The sequence below is a fragment of the Sorex araneus genome, chromosome 2, assembly GCF_027595985.1.
Source record: "Sorex araneus isolate mSorAra2 chromosome 2, mSorAra2.pri, whole genome shotgun sequence".
Classification (NCBI taxonomy): domain Eukaryota; kingdom Metazoa; phylum Chordata; class Mammalia; order Eulipotyphla; family Soricidae; genus Sorex; species Sorex araneus.
This window is the reverse complement of record NC_073303.1, coordinates 12,596,825-12,620,245: the sequence shown is the minus strand read 5'-3', so window position 1 is coordinate 12,620,245 and position 23,421 is coordinate 12,596,825. Positions and strand designations below refer to the sequence as shown.

Here is a 23,421-nt window from a genome sequence, read left to right as displayed (position 1 = left end):
ATATAATGTTTATATCTTGTAAGCACTGTAGAATATATTAAAGTACACATTAAAGCAGACAAATGAATGTAATTTATTAGCAATGTATTCAGCTTTGCGGAGTAAAACCACGGCATACTTAAACAGAACTTTGCAAACTTTTTCTTCCAAGCTTTTTTTTTTTTAACAGATAATCTAGCTTCTTCCCCAGAACACATGATCTAGGAAGAAAGGGGGGGAGGAAAGAAGATAGGAGGAAGGAAGGAAGAGGGGAAGAAGGGGAGGGAGGGAAAAAGGAACAGGAGGAAGGAGCACTTTTAACATATTTTTATATATACTTTTTATATATACCTTTTATATACTTTTATTTTTTATATACTTTTATATGGCAATATTTTCTTCAGACCAAAAACATCCTAATTGCTTGGCTCTTATAAAAAGCATTCGGAGAACAGTCCATTCTACTCATCGTGGCAATCCAGTGGGAAAACTCAACTCCAGGCTGGGCTCTCTCTGCCCTGGGAGGTCCCTGGTTCCATTTCCTTTCCTGGTCCTAGTAGGAACCATTTTCAGAACTTACAATCTATGTTTTTTTTTTAATGAGTACAATGCACAAAACACGTATGTCACAACCAGAGGTATTGTTCATCAGAGGGGGCTGGAGTGATGGACAGCACAGCGGGGAGGGCACTTGCCCTGCATGTGATCAACCCAGGTTCCATCCCTGGCATCCCATGTGGCCCTCTGAGCACCGCCAGAAGTGATTCCTGAGTGCAGAGCCAAGAGTAACTCCTGAGCATCGCCGGGTGTGACCCCAAAAGCAAAACCAAACCAAACCCAAAAACCAATAATCAGATGACTTGCTACTTAACAGGAATTACTTTGGCCAACCCTTTCTGCTTTAGTCTGAATCACTGGGACCCCTGAAAACCATTAAAAGGAAAAAAAAAAGAGCTGGGTACCAGAGAGAAGTCCAAAATCAATTCTGTGTCCAAAATTCAAAGACAGTCTCGAGCTGCCTAGAGTCCTTGGAAGTCTCTAAAACTGGTTTTGGTATGTAAGCAATAAGTTCTTCCCTCCCCCCCCCTTAAGACTCATTCTGAGGGCGCATTTTGCTTCAAGCTGTATTTGCTTTTTGCAAGAGCATGTAAGAGAAACCCAACTGACCACTTACCACCTAAACAATGGTCCCAGAGCCTGAGTAAGCCGGGCACCTGGGCTGCCTCAAAGGGCACGTTTACTTAACCTGGTGACTGTCCCCAGTCGAGGGGTCAGGCAGGAGCCACCTCGGAGGGGGGAAGAGAGAAGAGCAAACAGACCTGCTTCCCAGAGGACACCCGGCCCGTCGAAATGACAACTGTTCTAACAGTTTCTAGGCGGCAAGGCTATCATTTAAGTGGCCCACTGTAATTTGGGATGCAGTCGCGGGAAATCATGCCAACTTTAGAACAAGAACCGCATGGCTAAGTTTACTCGGCAAAATAAAGCCGCTGAAAACGCGGAGTGTTCTTCCTCTGGTGGCAGTTTGCTCAAGGGAGAGGCTGAAAGGAGAAATGGAGGGAAGGGAAAGGAATAATAACGACAACTCCAACTTCGCGCCCAAGGGCAGACCGTGGTCTACTTGACCTTTTCTGAATCTTTTTTGCCATGGGAAATTTCAAGCCTCTAGGAAAAGAGTGTAGAAGACACAGCACCAGGCGAATCTTCCTTTGCCTGAATCTTAACCGCTTCATGAATTCTTTTTCAAAGTAACCCCCAGATAGTTCATGTTTTTCTTTGTTATATATATATATATATATATATATATATATATATGGGTGTGCGTGTATACACACACACATATATATATACTTATTCCCCTTAAATTTTGTGTAAGAACATTTTATGAAACTGGTTTTGCATAACAACTTATCTGCCTAGAAACCTTATTTGTTGAACTATCACTTGGTAGGGGGTGGAGAGATAGTACAGTGGGGAGGCACTTGCCTGCATGTCGTTGACCCGGGGTCGATCCCCTACATCCCACATGGTTCCCCCGAGCATAGAATCAGGTCAGAAGTAGTCCCGAGCACTGCCAGGTGTGGCCCTCAGACAGATGTATTTGTAATTAGGTACTTGGAAAAAGAAAGCAACTAGAATCACCAGCTATTATTATTGTTACTATTGTTGTTATTATTGTTATTAATGGGGATATTCTAAGATGGGAAATTCAGCTTTGACTAAAACCTGTGGGGGACACTGATCAGCAAGAGACAAACGAACACGACATGGGTGACTCGCCTGGAGGGAGCACTGGGGGAGGGAGAACCAGGAGGTTGCCAAGGAGGAAACTCTCCCCCTTCCTTCCCTGCACGGAGAGAATAAAGCAGAGAGCCAGCAGGCCAAACCTCAGCGCTTCAGAACCCGCTCATCAAACAGGGAGGCTCCTTGTAATAATTTATGACTGATACTAGAGCAAAGATGAAAAGGAACTCCATCGAGCCTTTATAGTCCAGCCCGTCCCTGCCTGATGAGTAATTTGGAGAGGAATGAAGTCTTCACAAGGGAAGCCAAAATAATCGGAGGTGACTTTGATATAGTGCCACAAAGGATATGAAGAGGAAGTAGGTAGAGGCTGCAAACGGCCAAGTTCCATTAAACGTTCTAATAAAAGAATAATGGAATTTCCCTGAACGGTGAATTTGAAAAGCGTAAGAAGTGGGCAAAACTTAGACAAGTCAGGCAAAACCTTTGATTTGTCACAACCTTTCCTCTTGCTGTTGTCAAGTGGTAACTTTAGCCACTGTGGCACTTATGTTAATTACATGGTTTCACCCCCCCCCCAAAAAAAAGAGTAACTTTCCCATCAGAAATCTGGTCCATCTTATTGCTTTTGCTGCTGTACTATTTCCATCTGCTTAGTCGCTTAGTCAGACCCAACCGAGAGCTCTCAGTGGCTCTCAAAGAAATTATCCTGTTCTAATGAAGTAATTTATTTAACTTGATAAATGTGAAGAATATCATTTCCAGTGGGGAATATCATCCCAGTCACACATCTGAACTGAGCACAGACACCCCTTTTACAGAGAGGTGTTGAAGTACGATTGTCACTCTCAAAACATTAGGAGCTTTTCGATATCTTTCAACTTCCAACAACTGACAATTTTTTTTTAACTCTGGAAGACAGATGCTATGTGTACTCTCAAGCAAGGGGACCAGTTTCACATTCTCTATTTTGGCTTGTTATAGAATTCCTACCACATGCCTTCCTACGATTTCATAGATGGAAGATGTTAGTTTGCCATAGCGTTATAATTGTGCAAATATTTGTCGCTTACACCTGAAGTCACCCTAAATGAAGAGATTTGCCTGGAACTTAGCAGGACAGAAAAGTTTCCAAGTTTTGCTATGGTGATGTGGTGTCAGGCATTTTTTAAAATAGCATTGTAAAACCCTTGGACTCTTAACCAGAGGACTGTCGGTATCAAGTCTGTGTACACGTGGCACCCGGAAGTGGGCTGGTGGTCGGTGGTGTTAAGGGGCTGGCAGGTGGCAGCCAGGGGTGGAGTGGTGGGTGGTGTTAAGGGGTTGGGTGGGTATATGGGAAGTGGCAGATTAGAAGCGACAAAGGTTCTTTTGCAGTTTGGGGGAGGTGGATGCGTACTAGCGTGGCACACTCAAACTTTAAACATCAACTCTTATTGCAACCATTTTACCTCGACTGAAAAAAAAACCGAGAAGATATAATGATGGCAGGATTGCAGTTGAAGTACTGAGTGTAATAAAGTACTGTGAACAACTTTATAGAAATTTAAAAAAATTCACTGTATCGCTGTCATCCCATTGTTCATCGGTTTGCTCGAGCGGGCGCCAGTAACGTCTCCACCCGTCCCTGTCTCGGGCTAGTAAAAATTATGAACATTAAAGAAGAGAGACAGAGACAGAGCGAGTCCTAAACTTCTAATGAAATATGATAAAAAAAAAAAAACAACTTGTGAGTGAAAGGGACCTGGGCTTTTTCAAAGAGTAACAGAATATGGGGGTGGGGGGGGAACAATGAAACAAGACGAGGGCATGATGGGAAATGGCTCAAAGGGCTGGACACGAGCCCTGGGTCCTTCACACCACATGGTCACCTGAACACACTTGGATGGGGGCCGGGGAGGGGGGTGCGGCCCCCACTGCAGCATCTCACTGCTGGGGGGGTCAGGGACACTGTCCGGGGCTTGGGGCCGAGGAGCACCTCTGCGAGCGTGCTTGAGAGCGGCCCACTCCCAGCCCCAGGAATCAAACGGACCAGGAAGTGGAGTTAGGAGGCAGTGCCTAGAGGTCACTAGGCCGCAGACACTTGGGCATTTCCGGTATAATGTTACAGGCCGCTTCTCCTCGGGGTTTTGTTGAACTCAGACATGTAAGTTTCCGTCAGAAGCAAGGAAGAATCAAGAGGTGGCAATTCATACGCCAACAAACTGACTCCATTTCAACAGCCACGTTTACGTAATACAGTGTTTGAAAAGAAAAAAAAAAAAGCAACCGAACTAGAAGAAAATAACCTCAAACCCAAAACCCACATCTGTCTTCTTAAGGATCCTGGGGACCTCAGTGACAGGTCATCAGATTTTTTTAAAATGTGAAAAATAGAATTATTTAAGTAACACAGATGTTTTTGCTTTCTTAAAAAGGCCAGAAACTGGAAAAGAAGTCAATTAAGTGTCACCGATAAGGGTACTTTCAGAACTATAAATCAGCAAGATTTTTGCCACCCAGCACATTATTCGTGGGTTTCTCTTACCTTGTGATCATACGGGTTGTAAGAATGAAATACCCGAGAAAGATCTTTGGTTCGCTGCTTTTTCTGTGGGAGAAAACACAAACATTTGCGTTGGTAGGTGGCAGAAATGCAGACAAATCCATCTATCTACCGACCTACTTGTGTTACATATTTTTCATGTACAGCAGAGGTTTCCGAAGGTTTTGGCTTACTGTTCCCTTTTAAGAAAATAAACTGTTCCTCTCCCCACTGCACACCTGCCTCCATTATGCAAACAGAAGCGTTCCATCTCCAACTGCACCCAAGGGCCTTCTTCAACCTTCTAGCCCCCTGGGGAGGGGTGGGGGTTGTTATCAACCACTTGGGGAGACAGACTTAGAGATTCCTCCGTGGTAAAAGGAGAGGCTTGCCAGTCTGGCTCACAGGGGTAAACCAAAGCCACTGGGGGTTGTAGGTTCATGGTCCTGTGACAGCCAGGCTACCTTTGTCTAGAAGGTTTCAGAATCATCACTCATCATTATAAAAAACAAACAAACAACAACCACACACCCCAAACTCTATGTATAATCCAAGAGACTAAAATGAAAAAATCCATGGAAAGAAAGAAAACTCAAGGGCTGGAGCGATAGCACAGCGGGTAGGGTGTTTGCCTTGCACGTGGCCGACCCGGGTTTGATTCCCAGCATCCCATATGGTCCCCTGAGCACTGCCAGGGGTGATTCCTGAATGCAGAGCCAGGAGCAACCCTTGTGCATTGCTGAGTGTAACCCAAAAAGCAAAAAAGAAATTAAAAAAAATGCTACACTGCTTTTGGGGGTAAGGGGGGAGGTATATCGTGATTCTTGGTGGTGGAATATGTGCACTGGTGAAGGGATGGGTGTTTGAGCATTGTATAACTGAGACTTAAACCTGAAAGCTTGTAACTCTCCACATGGTGAATCAATAAAAGAATTAAAAAATAAAAATAAAAATAAAAGAAAACTAATTTTTTGCTTTCGCTGAAATATCACTCTCAACCGGGCACTTGTACGAATCCATCTGAACAGGAGCCCTCCTGGGGCCGGAGGGATAGTACTGAGGTGGGGTGCCTCCCTGGAACACCCCAGAAGATCCCTGGCAGAGCATATGTTCACTTGAGCACTGCCAGTAGGGATCCACGAGCACAAAGTCAGGAGTAAGTCCCGAGCACTGCCAGGTGGGCCTCAAAACCCAACAAGATAAAGTGCACATCAACCCTCCCCCAGGCTCTGGTCTGTTCACAGTGAACTGACCAAGTGGCCTGCGTGGGTCTCACTCACAGGAGACACTCAGCCAATGTTTGCCTAACCAGTGGATAAACCAGTGTCTGTGGGAAGTGTGTGTGTGCGTGTGTGTATGGGTGCAGAAGGGGATAAGAGCTGCGGGTTCGCCAATCAACCATACCTGTCCAACGACCACATCACCATTCAACCACTACGTGCATGGCTGTAGGCTTTCTATGTAAATGCTACTACTTCCCAAGAAAAGGTTAAAAAGGTCATATACATATACATATATATACATACACATCTACACATGTATACACATATGTAAATTTATGCACACACATATGTACATATTATTTTATAAATATTTGCAATTTATTTCTTTCTGCTTCAAATTCATTCTTGTCAAACTTAAATGATGATAAAAACCAGACAGCAATCCCACATATGGAGTTCCAAAAGCCATAATCTTCTGAATTTTTTCTGCGTCCTATTACATTTTTTAAGTAGAATTATTATGTCCGTAAAAACGTCTCTGGCAGCTTGGGAGTGTGCTTTTTAGAGAAGAAAAATGGTGGAAGTTGAGCCGCAGCGTCTAGTATGCAACATGTAACTGTCCTAGAGACTCCAATTTCCCCTCCAAGCAACATGCTAACACCCATTTGTTCTCTCACCAAGAGTGAGAGGAGAAGGTTGGGGTTTAAGAATCCCTTTTTCACTTGTATGGCTAAAGCCTGTTCACATACACAGAACTCAACGTGTTTTGTTCTGTTTCGGCTGCGAGGCCACACTTGGCTGTGCTCGGGGCTTACGCCGCCTCGCTCACTCTGATCAGGCTCATCCTCAGTGGGGCTTGTGGTCTGGTCGAACCCAGGTCTGCGGTGTGCCCGGCACACATGGTCCCTGCTATCCCTCTGACCTAGGATATAAGCATTTTCCAGACACGTCTCGGATGTCTTCCCAGCAGTCAACCACAGCATTTCTTTCTCGCCCTCCTTCCTCGTGCCTCAGGCAGAGGACCGAGTCCCAAGTTTTTAATTCCCAGACTTCCACCTGAGCGTGGCGCGTGATTCCTAACGCTGTCTTCTTTTTGCCTCTTGTTCTACTTTAATGCAGTTAATCCAACTCCCAGGAAACTAACTGTTACTTTCTCTTGGGAAGAATCCTTGCCAGGGAAGAATCTTTTTCCCTTTAATCACCAGTGCCCCTCCCCCACTCCAACTATCAACTCCCCCTGTCCCCCCCCAACCACACACACACTTGGGGCCCAGCATATCTGTCCAAAATCACCAACTCAGCGATGTAAGTCGGCCTGGTTCTTTACGATCTTCTGGAACTCCAGTGCCTAAGTGCTTGGACTTAGTCAGACCTTGAATTGGACTCATTCGTACATGCTCATTATTTCCCCAGAGTTTCCCTATTTCCCTAATGCTGAAAGTCTCTTGCCTTCACGCCTGGCTGTCTTCCCCGGGGTCCCTCGGAGGGGATGGGCTCCAGCTTCCCTCCCCACCCCAAGCAGAGCTCCCGGAGGCTGAAGACCATTGGAACCTAGCTACAGCCATGCTGGAGGCCCCTCTCCACACATTCGGATGGGCCTCATGCATGAAGGTACCAGCAGAGGAACCCAGGTGTGTATAATCCCATCAACAGCCAACATCCAGAGAGAGACTTAAAAGCAAGCTCTCAGATATCTTTAGCCTTCTTCTCCCTCTGGGAGAAACTGGCAATCTTCTGAGAGTTTCCTGCCCACATGGGACAGCCTTGCAAGCTTCCCATGGTGTATTCATATGCAAAATCCAGTAACAAGCTGGATCTCATTCCCCTGACCCTGAAGAGCCCCCAGTGCAACATCGTTAGGAGAGCTGAGTTGAGATGGACTTCTAAGATCTCAGATAAAGGACGAAATGAGATGTTACTGAGCCCGCCCGAGAAATCGGTGATTAACGGGATTTCGTGATTCGTGATTCCCTATTTCAGAACTGGAACCTCTGGCAGTCCCTCAACTCGCTGAGCCTTTTTTCCACATCCTCACACCCACTAAGTGTTATCCCTGCCGCCCAACTGAAATTCCCACCTCCTCGGCCCACCTCCGCGCTGTAATTCTGACCATCCAATGCTAAAGTAATTGGAACACTTGCTTCCCCCAGCTCAGAGAGGGATCTGAGACAGGAAACGGTCCCTTGGCCCGGTGACCCCGGGGGTCTGTTATGAACAGGTCACTCGCCCACCAAAGTTTTCATTAGCTTCTAATTTTCTCTTTCCTTTCCATACACCCACTTGGCTGATGTAACTGTTCTTGGCTTAAACTTCAATCAGAAGGACAACGATGAATGCGAATACTTCCTTCGGTAGGAGACTTAATATAAAACATGGGGCTTTTTTATTTTCCAAAGAGGAAATTATGCCGGGGAAGATAAAACAGACAGCATATCAGTATTTACTTTAGGAGGTGACCGAGGGACTGGTCAATCCCAGAAATGAGAGACCAGCCTGAATTGGCGGTAGATAGGGAATATATAGAAAGCGCTTTGAAGTGATCTTTTCTATGTGGGATTTGACTTCACACCTTTATCTTGATAGGGAAAGCATATATACACACTTATATGTGTATACATATAAAGGCTTAATTTTTTTTTTTAGAATACAAATTTTGTTAGAAAGTCAAAGAAAAGAAAAGTAACTCATTGGGTGGGGAGGAAAAGTAAGTCCTTGTGTAACTCCTTATTAATAAAGGACTAAGTTCTATATAAACCTTTTATTAACAGCTATGATCCTGATTATCTTATAATGGAAGTACAGGGAACATGATAAGCAATTAATTCTACTTGGATTAATTCCCAAGAAGAAGTCAGTTAGGGAAAGGCAATTTTCTTTTTCCCTCTGACAAACTAGCTTATTACATACCAATAGACGACATCTTGGCTATGAGGACTGACGGTTATGTGCAACAGTCCAGCTTGCAGAAGACCCCCTGCTCTTTTCTGGGGTGGGCAGATACAGTTCTGTGGTGGATCTCTGGGAGCCTGACTAGGGGTTGACAAATTGTGACCACAGGCCACTCTAGCCCATTGCCAATTTTGGAAAAGAGGGGTCCTTAAAGAACGACCACATCGATGTCTTCCTTGTGACAGCTTTCAGAGCCGGGCCATGGGGCTACAGCAGAGAACTCTGGGCCAGAAATCCTGAAAGCTTCCCAGACAGCGAGATACAGCTGCTTTTTGCAGGAAGAGCTTGATAGCCCCGCTCTTGAACTGCTGTGACCTCCCTCCTTTCACTGACAGTGCAGACCCCGAAGCAAACTCGCCAGCCTCATTCCTTTCTGCGTCTGACTCAATGAAGACAGGCCAAGAGCCAGTCCAGACCTCGATGCGGATACAGCAGAAGGTCCGGGTTCGAGGACAGTAAGATTCAGTTATTATTTTTTTCTTTCTTTCTTTCTGGGTCACACCCGGCGATGCACAGGAATTACTCCTGGCTCATGCACTCAGGAATTAGTGCTCGGGGGACCATATGGGATGCTGGAAATCGAACCCGGGTTGGCTGCGTGCAAGGCAAACGCCCTACCCGCTGTGCTACTGCTCCAGCACCAGATTCTGTCACCTTATCGCCTAGATGCTCCCTTCAGCACACTCTCTGTTCTGACCCAGAATATCGCAGGATGCTTCTGGGAGCACTGCAGAAACGAGACAGAGAGGAGCTTCCTGTGGTGCCTACAGAGTTGCCAGTGACAGTAGCCGTGAGAGGGACAGGCCGGACCCATTTCCAGCATTGAGAGCCAAGTGGAGGGTTCCAAACGCGAGAGAACCCAACGCCAGAGCGCTGACTGCCCGCTGAGCCAGCTGCCGAGAGCACACCGCTAACGAAACGTGTCGAGCCTTGCCGTCGGCCGTTTGAACCGAAATGGAACGCCGAGCCCCAGATGGGGAATAATTGGGTATTTTCCTATTGCATCAGGGTGTGCGTCGAAATCACCTCCCTGCTTTTTTTTTTTTTTGAGCCTGTTAAAACAAACATCGCGGTCAGGTAGCCGCCTGGTACCGCTCCAAGTGGTTCCCAAAGTAAACATGTTCAACAAGTCGGGTGATGCAGGCAGAGCCAGGGTGGTCAAGTTCAGCAAACGCCTCCCCCCCGGAGTCGCACGGGGCGCCCTCCGCCCCCCTCAGTGTGAAATCTCGGGGTGCAGGGGCAGAGAGGACGAAGAGGAACCGCGTGCTGCATCCTGTCGCCCCTGCGGGTCACAGCTGGGTCTCAGCGAAGAGGCAGGATGTGAGTTTGGCGAGGGGCAGGCTGGGGAGCGGCCGCACATCTGCAGATCTCCTTGCGCTGAGCCACTTCCTAAACTGCCTTTGTATTCCACTCCCCAGGGACTGAAAACACGGGTGCACCCCGTGATATCTACATTTAAAATCTCCCTCAGACAACACCAAAGCTAACCCCAGGCCCCAAGGGGGCATTTTTAACAGTTGGGGTTTCAGGACAATATAATCATTGCTTTTTTTTTTTTAATCAGAGGTACTCCACCGAGCTGAAGGAGGTTTCCATGTGTGATAAGGAACTAAAGGGTGGGTGGGAAATCCCACCATTGAATTGTAACAATACCCTCCACTTTGACGTCTCCTGGCTTCCCAGATGAATTTCAGGCTTTCTGTGCCCATTTCAGTGGCAAGTGTGCCAAATAAAGCCTGCTCCAGAAAAACCTGTTAATAGGGTAAAAGGCCGCCATTCTGGATTTCCCCTCTACACGCGGAGTTGTAAAAGTTAGAAAGGCTTTGGGAGCGTGGCCCAGCGAAAGTGCTCTGTAATGAAGTGTAAACGTTTCGGCAAGCCTGTCGCATCCTTGGTGGAAAGACAGCAGGAACGCAGACCTGTATTGTGTCTGCTTGTTGATTCTGAGTATGAGGAGCCAGGCAGCCGTCTCTCCACCCTCACACCCGGAACGGCCTGAAAAACATTCGAGATTCTTCTGGGATCCAGAAAAAGACCCAAGGGCATGCGCGAAACCACGGCATGTCCGACTGGAGGGGCCAAAAAGGCAAGTGCAGGGAGGAACAGCCTCCCAGAGCAGAGACTGGGGTCAGCTGGGGCAGGGACAGACACCGGGAATCATTTCCGTCACTGTTATTTGATTAATCAAACCAAAGGTCAAATCAGAGGTCATCGACAGAAATTCAGGTTGAAAAAGGTTCCATGTGTGATCAGCAATGAAATTTTGACTCTGAAATGACGTGACTGAACTATAACAATCCTGAGCATGTTAACTGCTCCCGATTTCCCAAACTGACTCAAGAATTTCTGTGCCCACTGGGACTGGTGGCTGACGAGCTGCTGGGCGATGGTGAGGGTCAGCAGCCCGGAAGTGAGACTCAGAAAGATCCTCGCCCCCCCCCCGCCCTCCCCCCCTTCCCCGATCCCGGCCAGGGAAAGGGTAAAGTTCTCTGAGATTTACCCCCTGGAGCCCCACCGGGTCCCTTTGGAAACTGAGAAAAATCCCTTCTAGCTTGGTGCTCATGGAGTGGATCATTCCAAAATAACCAGAGCACTAACTTTTCCTGCCAAGGTCTGTCCTCAGCAGAAATGAGCTGATCCAAGCCCCACCTTCCTAGGTGTCAGGCCACTCTGACTTGGGAGGGAGACTCAGGGGCATCCTTTCCCTCTACAGGACAAAGAGAGAATAACACACATGGACCTCACAGGAAGCCCACGTGGGGTCCCCAGAGCAATAGTACAACAGGTAGCAGTCGACCCCGGTTGGATCCCTGGCATCATGTTAGGACCCTGAGTTGGCCAGGAGTGATTCCTGAGTGCATAGCCAGGAATACCACCAGGTGTGGCTGCCTAAAAGACAAAGAAACACACACACACACACACACACACACACACACACACACACACACACACACAGAAAGAAAGCATGCTTGCCCTCCTTACACACCTTGCTAACACAGCAGTCAAGTTCTATTTCTGGGTGTTCCTCTTAAACCAGGACACGAGCCTGAGACCAAAAAGAAATACTGAAAGACAAAAACCACAACGTGAAGAGACAGAATCAGCACTAAAACCGAATATGGCCGTGACTCTGGGATTCACTAGAGCTGGAATTTTAAACACTTCAGACTCCAGTGGATGATGCAGGTAGTATGCAAGAACAGATGGGCAAGAGATGGAAATCCTAATAGGAGCCAAAGGAGGGGGAGCCACAGTACAGCAGGCAGGGCTCTTGTCTCGGAAGCCTGGCCCGGGTTCAATCCCTGATATCTCATATGGTCACCCAAGCCCACCAGGAGTGATCCTGAGCTCAGATCCAGGAGTAAGCCCTGAAAACCACTGGGCTTTACTCGCTAGAATGCCCCTACCCTCCAAAAAAACTAAAATATAGAGAGAAACACACTGAAACACTAATGAAGAATGCCTGTGACGGGCTTGTTGGCAGACTCAACACAGCTAGGGAAATAACCGGTGAGCTAGAGGATGTATCGACAGAATCCTCAGGAACCCAAAGGCAAAGAAAACAAAGACTGAAACTAATGGAAGAGAATATTGAATGACCGAGGGGCAGCCACAAATAGAATAATGGATGTAATGGGAATACCAGAAAAAGAGGAAAGGAACAGAAGAAATATTTGAAACAATAAATACTGGGAATTTCCCCCAATTAATTTCAGGTTTCAAACCACAGATTCAGGAAATATAATAGAACACCACACGGAGAAAATACCAAGGAAACCACACACTGGCATATAACTTGCAAGTTACAGTAAATCAAAGGCTAAGGAGGAGGACTTCTAAAGAGAAACCAGAGGAAACGAATGTTTTACCTACAGAGGAACAGAAGAACTGTAAGAACTCTGTCTTCTGAGAAACTATGAATAGAATGGGATGAGATGTGGAAGAGAAAATTCACCAACCTAGAATTTTTGACCCTGCAAGTTTATCCTTCACAAAAATTAAGACGCAAAAGCTTTCTCAGATAACTAAAAGGTAAGGGAACTTGTTGTCAGTAGAGTTCCCTCAAAGAAATGTCAGAAGTTCTTTTGATGGGTCAGGGAGATGGACACAGGGCTTAAGGCACACACTGTGCATGAAGCTGACCCTAATTCGATCCCTGGAACCACACGGTTCTTCAGGCATCATCCCGTGTAGCCCTAGAGGCTCCTAAGCACCACTGGGGTGGCCCCGGTGATCCCCAGCTCTGAAGGGCCCTACAAGCACCACAGCCTCGGGGTCTCACATTGAACCATTGGGTCAGTCAGTTGAGAAGAGGGAGAGAGGCCCTCCATCATCTGAACAATGCTTAGAAAACACCCCACGCCCCACTTCATGGGCCTTTAGATATGAGGAGAATAATAAAGGCCAGTAATTTGGATATGTATAAATTTGGATTTATATTGAGGAAGAGCACTGAAGAAGGAATAAGTAAATAGAATACTAAAAATTCATCTCTATGTTCGTTCATTTTCCCCCCTCTTTGTTCTGGAAGTAATTTGTTCAAAATCATATCCACAATGCCTTTTACTGTGCGTACTTGTGCATATATGAAATGAATGATGAAAAAGAGGATTTTTTTCCCCCCACTTGCACTAGCACTTAGTATACACTGCAACCCGAACAAGCCTGAAGCCAAGTCTAACTAACCTGGGTAAGAGATAGTAATTTCCTTTCCTGTTCCCTTCCTGATGGAGAGCCTACGGAGTGGTTAACTTTGGTCAACTGGCAAATAGAAGCAGAGAGGTAACAGTGAAAAAAAGGAGCCAAGTAATTCACCAACTGGAAAACCAGCTTCTGTTGTTTATTTTGGGGGGATGCGGTGAGGTGGGGAGAGGGGAACCTCTCAGGCAGTGTTGGGTGACAACCAAGTACATAGTACCAGGGATGAACCAGAATCCTGTGCATTTGGGGTATGAGTTACAACCCTTTGAGCTAACTCTGAGCCTTGGGCAGTCAGACTCTGAACGGCAGATCTTGTGCCAGGCAAGGGCACTTGAGACAACTAGGGAGTGACGGGGGGGTGGGGGGGTTGGAGGGCCACTAGGAAGAGAGTTAGGTTCTACACAAACACCGAGAGAGAATGGACTCAGAGTTCCAGGTAAGAAGAGCCAAGGCGTGAGGCCAGGCACCTGACCACGCCCGGCCAGTCACAGCATACCAAGGATAGCACTCAGGAAGGAATCGGAGAACCACATCCTGAAACCACGGGGCTCACAGAGCCAAAAGGCGGTGATATAAAAACAAACAACTGCAAGTCAAAGAGGTCCTTTGGTGAAGAAGTAGGAACTGGGAATAATCACAGTGAGGACAAGGGCATTGCAAGAGACACGAGCTGGGCTGGAGAAAGCCAGGAAACCTCAAGAGGTCAGAAAAAGTGCTGCAGGAGCCAGAGAGACAGGCCGGAGGACAGGCCAGGGGACAGCGGGAAGGAGCTTGCCTTGCATGCGGCCGACCCAGGTTTGATCTCCAGGGTCATATATGCTCCTCTGAGCATCCCGAAAGTGATCCCTGAGCACACAGCTAGGAGTCAGCCCTGAGCACAGCACGGTGTGGCTCCTAAACTAATATATATATATGGTGTGTGTGTGTGTGTGTGTGTGTGTATGGAAAAGTTGCTACAATCCAAGGATGGGCTGTGAAATTAAGGCACATCTGCTGCTTACCGTGGGATTATTTATTGTATTTCCTGCAGGGACAGCTTTCACCTGTCAGGGTGCTGTTCCCAGCACACTTAGTTTAGAAAGTGATTAAATATGGTCAATAGGAAACAGTTCGTACATGTATTGGAGACTTCGGTTTTGGATAAAGGCAGGAATGAAGGAAATGCATCTAGACGGACTATGTGAGGGATTTACTGCAAGGAGGGTAGTTGAACTCGGGAGCCCAAAGATGCAGAGAAAAGGCGGGAGCTTCCTGGAATGCAAGGGAGGGCCACACGTTGAGAGCGCCTGATGCTGGATAACACGACAAATGAGCCAACTCATAGTTGAGAAAGAGTGTGCCAATCACGTTAGGGATGGAGCATGGGGGCCAGGCCAGGGGAAGGTCCCAAATTGTGTAAGGGAAGGGGACAATTGTTTCAGCTCAGGGCAAGCACCCAGGCCGGCCGCGGCAAGGGGAGGTAGGTCTGAGAAAGAGTTAAGGGGCAGCACGGTACCTGCTGATCACGGGGTGAGAAGTGTGGAGAGAGCGGAGGAAGGTTCCAGGCATTTCTGGCCCAGACAGCCGAGAGGAGCACAGTACTCCTAACTGGTCGAAGGGACCTGAAGGGGGAAGAAAGCTAGACAACACGGGTAGAATGCGAGACGCTACAGAGCGCGGACTTGAGTTTGAGAGGAAAGAGCCTATGGATGCCATTTAAAGCAGGAGACATAGCTGAGGACATAACTCCAGGGGCTGGTGCACGTGGTACACAATCCAGAGGCCTGGGTTCATTATCGACACCCCACAGCCCCCAGAGCACTGCCCCCAGAGACCCCTGGCACGGAGTTGGGAGTCGCCTCTGAGCTGACATAGTCAAGTGGTGGTTCATAAAAAAAAAAAAACAGGTGTGGCCCCCCCAACTGAGAAATAAATAAACAAAACCATGGAAGACAACACAATGTCACAGAGTGGTAGACAGAGCGGAAGAAGCAGGAAGACAGGAGAAGACCAAGGTGACAGTCTAAGCCAATAATGGCTCTCTGATCCTGCGCCAGGTATTTGCCACAGACTTCTGAAAAACTAGGTCGCTGGGCTCCGCCAGTGATGCTTCTCTACCTCGGCCTGCAGATTAAGACAGTTGGGAAGCTTCCGAAATATCTCAGTGCCAGGTCAGAGAAATAGTACAGGGGAGAAGGCACCTGCCTTGCCCTCGGCCAACCCCGAAGCAATCCCCGAGCACTGCTAACAGTGGTCCCTGGGCATAGAGCCAAGAGAAAGTCCCAGGCATGGTCTCACCTTCCAACCCCCCAATAAATCAAGTCAAATAAAACCTATCAAGGTTCCAGTCCTCCTGCTTCTTTTGCTTTATCTACCGCTCTGTGAGATCACATCCTCTTTCATGATTTTTGTTTATTTATTTATTTAGGGCCACATCTGGTTTTTTATGAAACACTGCTTGGCTATGTCAGCTCAGAGGAAACTCCCAGTCCTGATCCCCACGATGATGATATAACTTGGAACAGCGGGGTCGAGACAAGAGTCTCTGTTCAAAAGCTCTTGGATTTTCCAATGTCTCTCCTAGATTTTCCAAGGTGCAGCCCGAGTTTGGAATCCTGAGCCAAGGTAATCCCCTGAGCTTCTGCCAACAGCTAACCCGTCCTCTTGTAGAACAACTGTGGACGTCACTCAGCGCTGGGCCTCTGGGTTCTGAACACAATCGGGAATGTTTATTCTTCATCGCCACAGGAGATAGATCGAGAGTTTTGCTTTGTTTATTTCCTGGCCCTTAAGAACAGATTCTGTGATAGAATTCCCTCCGGGTGTCTTGTTGCTCTCTATCATATATTTAGTCCCTGAGCTCTCCAGTACTTCTGAAAATAAATGGAAACCTAATTTAATAAGCCCGAACCCTTTACTTGGTTATCAAAGTATCAAACACCCAATGCTTAATTAAAAGCACTTGACATTATCAGCACTCAATCACAGTCTCACTTTTATATTGTGCATATCTGACCAGTACTTCTTCAGACGGAGATAATCATCCAAATCAATGAGAAGTAAAAACAAGACCGATGTCTGGGATCTAAAATGTCTCATGATTTAGAAATCAATTACCCAGGTCAACAAAGGTGGGTAGTTAGAAATACCTGGAAATACTCAGGGCAGTAGACCAACTCTTTAAAATTCTCATCTGCATTTTCTTTTCTTTTTCTTTTTTTCTTTTTTTTGCTTTTTGGGTCACACCCAGTGATGCACAGGGGTTACTCCTGGCTCCGGGGGCCATGGGGGATGCTGGGAATCGAACCTGGGTTGGCCATGTGCAAGGCGGCAAATGCCCTACCTGCTGTGCTATCGCTCCAGCCCCCGTCTGCCTTTTCTTCATTAGGCACACAGCATTCTTTCTGAGAACTTACTACACGCTGAGGAGGGTGAATAAAACAAACAAAAATAATGCTGCTTGCACTCTAGGACTTTTTTTTTTAAACCACTTACATTCTAGAAAGATCTAAAAGACAACTGAGATGATCATAAACACTGCAAATTATAGTCTTGCACTCCTTTTCACCACGCCTTATGGTGACAGTGAAGGCCAAGGAGAATCACCAGTTTCTCACATCCCCACCACGGGGGGCACAGTGGAGCCCAAACAGCAGAAACCCAAACAACAGAATCTGCTCACCCCACCGTCATGGTACTCAAAGCCACCAGGCCAATGGGGCCCCAACTTCAACATAGTGGGAGACACGGGGGTTTGGAGCCGTGTCTTTCCAGAATCCACTTAGTGGGACCAGCAACCAGCCTTTCAGCCCCGCAGGGGCAAGGACGAGGGGGCATGGGGCTGGCATGGAACAAGGGGGCATCCTTGCCTGGGCCTCAAAGGCTGGAGGAAAATGCAAAGGCGGCAAGCTGGGTCCCTTTAGCACTAGCTGATGAATGGCAGTGCCAGGGTCCACCCCACCTTAGCTCATGTTCACCTGACTTCCTAAAGAGAACATATCTTTGTGAGAGAGACAGACATAGAAAGATTGCACTCATCTATGGTATATAGAATAACAGAGTGGGAGACTAACACCCAAGAACTGTAGAAATAAGTACCAGGAGGTTGACTCCATGGCTTCGAGGCTGGCCTCACGTTCCGGGGAAAGGTCAACTCAGAGAAGCGATCACCAACTACATTGTAGTCGAAGGCCATGTGGGGGAAGGGAGTTGCGGGCTGAATGAGGGCTAGAGACTGAGCACAGCGGCCACCCAACACCTTTATTGCAAACCACAACAGCTAATTAGAGAGAGAAAACAGAAGGGAATGCCTTGCCACAGTGGCAGGGTGGGGTGGGGGGGAGATGGGTTTGGGGAGGGTGGGAGGGACACTGGGTTTACGGGTGGTGGAGAATGGGCACTGGTGAAGGGATGGGTTCCCAAACTTTGTATGAGGGAAGTATAAGCACAAAAGTGTATTAATCTGTAACTGTACCCTCACGGTGATTCTCTAATTAAAAATAAATAAATTTAATAAAAAAAATAAATAAATAAATAAAAAAATAAAGAAGGAAAGGAAAACCAAAAAAAAAAAAAAATAAAGAGAACATATCTTTGCAAGGCAAGGTCACTCTTTGGCAATAAAGGCTTGCCTGGCCTGTCACAGAGGAAAGAGACTGTGAATTTGCAGTAACAGTCCTCTGCCAACCCGCTGTCACCATTAGCAGCACCTAGAAAACAGCCCTTTAAAAGAAAAATGAATGACTGCATTTGCTATATGTACAAAGGGGCAAAGTTGAAGGGTGACCCTGAGGGTACTTTGACTCAATGTTCCCTGGGTGACGGTTCCTGGGCCCTCCAAAGGAGCAACCCGGCACACGAGCTGCTACAAATATCAAGTTGGCACCAATCTGCCCTTCGAACTGGACACCAGAGAGTTCACGTATCTCTTATCTTGGAAACTAGAGAAAAACTTCCTTTCCTGGATGATCGGGGTCTACAGTCCCCCTCTAAATCCAAAGCTGGCAAGATACGGTCTGTGGGCCACATAGGTCAGGCTGCCTATTCTTGCAGGGTCTGCAGTTTGTTTTTACTCTTTTACTTTGTTAATAATTTGCACAGAGGCAGCGTTTGCTTATGAGTTGTCTGACTCGGCGGGCAGTAGTAAATACGTAAGGGTATGGTTGTTTTGCTTCCCTTGGGTCTCCACCCTCAAAAGACCTACCCCGCCGCCGCCTCTCTCAATGCATGGCCCGGCACAGCGAGCTTAGTTTCCGAATCGTCCCGCATCCCTCCTCATTGCCCTCCGAGCACGTGCTTTTTCCTGGGCAGCTCAGAGCCCGTCGGTAGCCATCTCTGCACTTCCTGGCCACTGGCCTGTGAAAGGAGCGCCGGCTGTTGCTGTGATTGCTCCTAAAAACCTCTCAACCCCTTTTCCCTGTCTCCACGCTCCCTCTCTTTCTCCGACAGCCCATGCTCCTGGCTGTAAAACATCGCTAGGAACTGAATGACACATCCACTCCATCGCACGTGTGCTGCCTGTTCGTCACACTGCAGGAGCCACCCAGTGCCCTGGGGAGACGGACAGCAGGCCAGAGGAGACGCAGCCGAGCCCAGAGACAAGCACAGAGAGACACGATCGCTCTCCCTAACCAGCCATCAGGCGCACGGTGAGCTCTCTAACGGGAGCTGGGTTCCAAATACCCTGGCCGTTCACGTTGGTTATTAATACTGTTTGCTAAGTGGCTATGCCTAGGGGTAGCCAGCTCAGGATTCTGACACAGATTACTGAATCAATGCAACTTATGCCAGCCAGAATGATTTTTTTAATTCTATTTTTTTTATTTTTTATTAATGAGTCACCGTGAGAGTGCAGTTACAGAGTTTCGTGCCTGTGTTACAGTCATACAATACTCGAGTACCCATCCCTCAACCAGTGCCCATTCTCCTCCATCAATGGCTTCAGGGTCCCTCCCTCCCCCCGCCCCGTGCTACCCATCCTCGCGCCCCCCCCCCACCACTCCCTCCCCTCGGCCCCGTGGCAGGGAATTCCTTAGTGTTCTCTCTCCTTTTGGGTGTTATGGTTTGAATGGAGACTATGGGTAGCTATCCTAACTATAAATGGTCATTCAAAATTGCTCCTTTCTCTGAAAAAATGATATTGGAGAGAAGTGCCAGCATCCAGAGTCTATTACTGGATAGAAGCAGTGTGAAGAACAGACAAAAGGCCCAGAGACAGAGCTCAACGGACTGAGAGTATGTCTGAGGTCTGGCTTCATCTCCAGTACCCCGTGGTCTTAGGAACACAAAGCTGGGCACAGCCCCAGCACCGAGTGTGGCCCCAAACCCAACTAAAGAACGAGCAAAAGCAATCGCTACAAGTCAGAGATTACCCTCATCTTAAGTAAAGAGAAGAAGCAATAACAAGGCAGACGGCAGTACGAGTCAGACTGCCTGCCTATCAACTAACGACCACGTTCAGTGCCATCGTATCAGCACAAGAGGTGGCCCGTTCATCCCGATCAAAGAGCTCTTCCTTTTGGTGACAGTGAAGCTAAGCATTTGGGGCAAAACACAGAGCACAGACTCACACCTCCATTCTGCCAGGTTTTCTTTCCGACTTGCTGGAATGTTCAGCAATCCGTAGACGACATGGTAAGGGAAGACAACTGTTCCTTACGCATATTTCATTTAGAATCTGCAGGTACACCCCCAAGCAGGCCAGGGCTGAGCCGCCGCCACAATCCAGCAGAATGAGACACACTATTTCCTACCACGGTACCACGCTGAGAACTTATTTTTCTCTTCCAAACGTATGCCAGGTAAGAATTGCTATGAAATCAGCGAGAGGAGTGTGGACAAGAGGTTTGATTTTATTCTATTCTTTCATTTATTTATTTTTATGTTTTGCCTTCATCTTAAAAAAAATGTTTTTTCTTTCTTGGATCACTGTGAGATAGCCCATTACAAAGCTGGTCATGAGTGGGTGTCAGTCATACAGGGTTCCAACACCCATCCCTCCACCAGTGTACATTTCCCAGCACCAGTGGTCCCAGGTTCCCTCCCATCACCCCTAACTCCTCTTCCCCCAGTCTGTCTCTACGGCAGACTCTCGCTGTCTGTCTGTCACCCTCCCTCCGTTTATCTTAACTTGCATTACTATGACGTCCGAGACCTATTTTACCGAGGACAAACAAAATAAGCAAAATGTGGAAGTCAGGAAGTGACATCGAGCTGCAACTGTGGAGCAGGATGCTGTTTTATGAGGAGATAAACACTTTTTTTTTCCTCTAGGGGGTCCCCCTAGGTTTATTCATTTCTATCATTGTTCTTAAGGATTTCTCATCCTTTCACGTATGGAGAATTGAGCCTTTACCGAGTCTAACTTCCAACGAGGTGAAGCTTGGGAGTCCAAAACCGGGAGCTACACAGATTCTATTACTGCTCCGAGCCCCTGACCAGCTTCCAGGGGCTAATCCACATAGCACCCAGGAGGGAAAGTGATGAGAAAAGAATGGCAAAAGTGGAATTTCTCTGACCCACAGATAAGCTGCTATAGAGTTCTAAAAACTGATCAAAACCAATGCATCTGCTCTGTGACACCAGATCACCCCCGGGGTCACCCCATTTGAGGAAAGGCTCGGAAATTGTGCTGTGCCGTTATTGCTGCCTCTCTAGATAAGCCAACAACTCGCTTTTATTATGATTCCACCACGGGGACCGGGAAGGTCAGACATGACAATGTAGGTTTGATAACTCTCCTACTTTCTACATCTAATTTAGCACCTACTGTAAAAAAAAAAAATCATTTCTATCAGCCCTGCTACCATCACGGATATCTCTCTCTGCCCCATCACGCCAATAATACGAGTCTAAAATTCATTTCAAGGATGGCTGGGCTTTCTGACCTCACTTCTCCTCCAGCACACGGCCCCCCAAAAGAGTCTTATTTTTGGTTCCTATATTAAACATACACATTTTCTTTTTCTTATCCGTGTCCTCCATGACAAAGGAGGCTTTATTTGATAACCAGGAGGCGATGTAATATACAGCTCAATCTTCGCCTTGCTCATCCGTGGGCCACTTCAGGAAGCGGCTGATTCTTTTATAGATTTGCACAGCATGGCGACAGTACGGATCGCCAGGGGAGGAACCTGTGTGAGGATGGCGTCGGGCCAAGAAATATCCTTTGCCATCGGCAGCGGCTGCAGGATAGATGCATACTGGAGAGTGAGGAGGGCGGAGGGCCCAGGAGGGACGGGAGGAGCTGAGGCTTTGTGCCCCTCCCAAGGACCCCAGAAAGTCTCCTTGTGTGTGACTTGTGCTAAGGGGACAGCACGGAAATGAAGTGTGGTCACATAAGTAGGAAGGAGATATCCCAGAGTGTGTAGGTTTTTAGACCCCCCCAAATTTTTTTAATTAATTAATTTTTTTAATTAGTGAGTCACCGTGAGGGTACAGTTACACATCTGCCCATCTTCGTGCTTGTGTTTCCCTCATACGATGTTCGAGAACCCAGCCCTCCACCAGTGCCCATTCTCCACCACCAATGAACCCAGTATCCCTCCCACCTCCCAAACCCGTCCCCCCCGATACCCCACTCCGCCTCTGTGGCAGGGTATTCCCTTTTGTTCTCTCTTGAGTTGGGTGCTGTTCTCAAACCACAACACCCAAAACATCCTTTTGGGTGTTGTGGTTTGCGATAGGGGTATTGAGTGGCCATCATGTTCAGTCTCTAGTCTACTTTCCGCACGCATCTCCCTTCCAGTGCGGGATCTCCAACCACATTTTACCATTTTACTTGGTGTTCCCTTCTCTATCCGGGCTGCCTTTCCCCCCAGCATGTGAGGCCAGCTTCCAAGCCATGGAGCCAACCTCCCTGTATTACATGCTACTATCCTTGGGTGTTAGTCTCCTACTCTGTTATTTTATATTCCACAGATGGGTGCAATCTTTCTATGTGTGTCTGTCCTTCTCTTTCTGACTCATCTCACTTAGCATGATCCACTTATATGCAAAGTTCATGACTTCATCTTTCCTAACAGCTGCACAGTATTCCATTGTATAGATGTACCAAAGTTTCTTTACCCAGTCATCTGTTCTCGGGCACTCGGGTTTTTTCCAGATTCTGGCTATTGTAAACAGTGCCGCGATGAACATATAAGTGCAGATGTCATTTCGACTATACTTTTTTGCTTCTCTGGGATATATTCCCAGAAGTGGTATTGCTGGATCAAATGGAAGCTTAGACCCCCCAAATCTGACCTGGAGATTTTCAGAAATGAGGAAATAGGGGGCCACGGATGCTCAGCTAAGCCCACCCAGCAATAATCCCCTGGAGGCGGGGTGCTGAAGCGCTCTTCTCTCTGGTCGACCAGGAGCTGCGTGTTTTGGGGGATCTCACCCACTGTCCAACACACTGTCTCACCTGAAGCACATTCTCAGGGTGAAGGGTAGACTTCTCCCCATATCCCCATTAATCTCTCATCTCAGACTATTTTTTGTTTGTTTGTTTGTTTGTTTGTGGGGCACCTTGCTGTGCTCTCAGGACTGTTCTAAACTCTGTTGGTGTGGGGGGTGGTGACCGTGAGGTGCTGGAGACTGACCCTTGGTCCCCCACATGCCAAGTGTGTGCTCAGTCAGTGGAACCATCTTTATGGCCCTCAGATATTCTCATCACACAACACCTATAAAAACATCCCCACTTTTTTTTTTTTTAAGGGAAGGGGGTGTGAAAGATCCAACCCAGGACCTCACACATGCAAGGCAAGTGCTCTACTGCAGAGTTACAAACTCGCTCAGTTCTCTTCAGGGTTTGGGGCCACATCTGACTGGGTCAGTGGC

General features: G+C 47.4%; 1 protein-coding gene across 2 annotated transcripts in view; it reads right to left on the bottom strand.

Moving 5' to 3' along the window:
- CDKAL1 (CDK5 regulatory subunit associated protein 1 like 1) overlaps nt 1–23,421 on the bottom strand; it is a 658,282-nt gene that overhangs the window by 119,300 nt on the left and 515,561 nt on the right. For both annotated transcript variants that reach the window (XM_055128799.1, XM_055128800.1), the window contains exon 13: nt 4,751–4,813. In XM_055128799.1, coding sequence (XP_054984774.1) covers nt 4,751–4,813 — 63 coding nt within the window. The remainder of the gene's footprint in view (nt 1–4,750; nt 4,814–23,421) is intronic.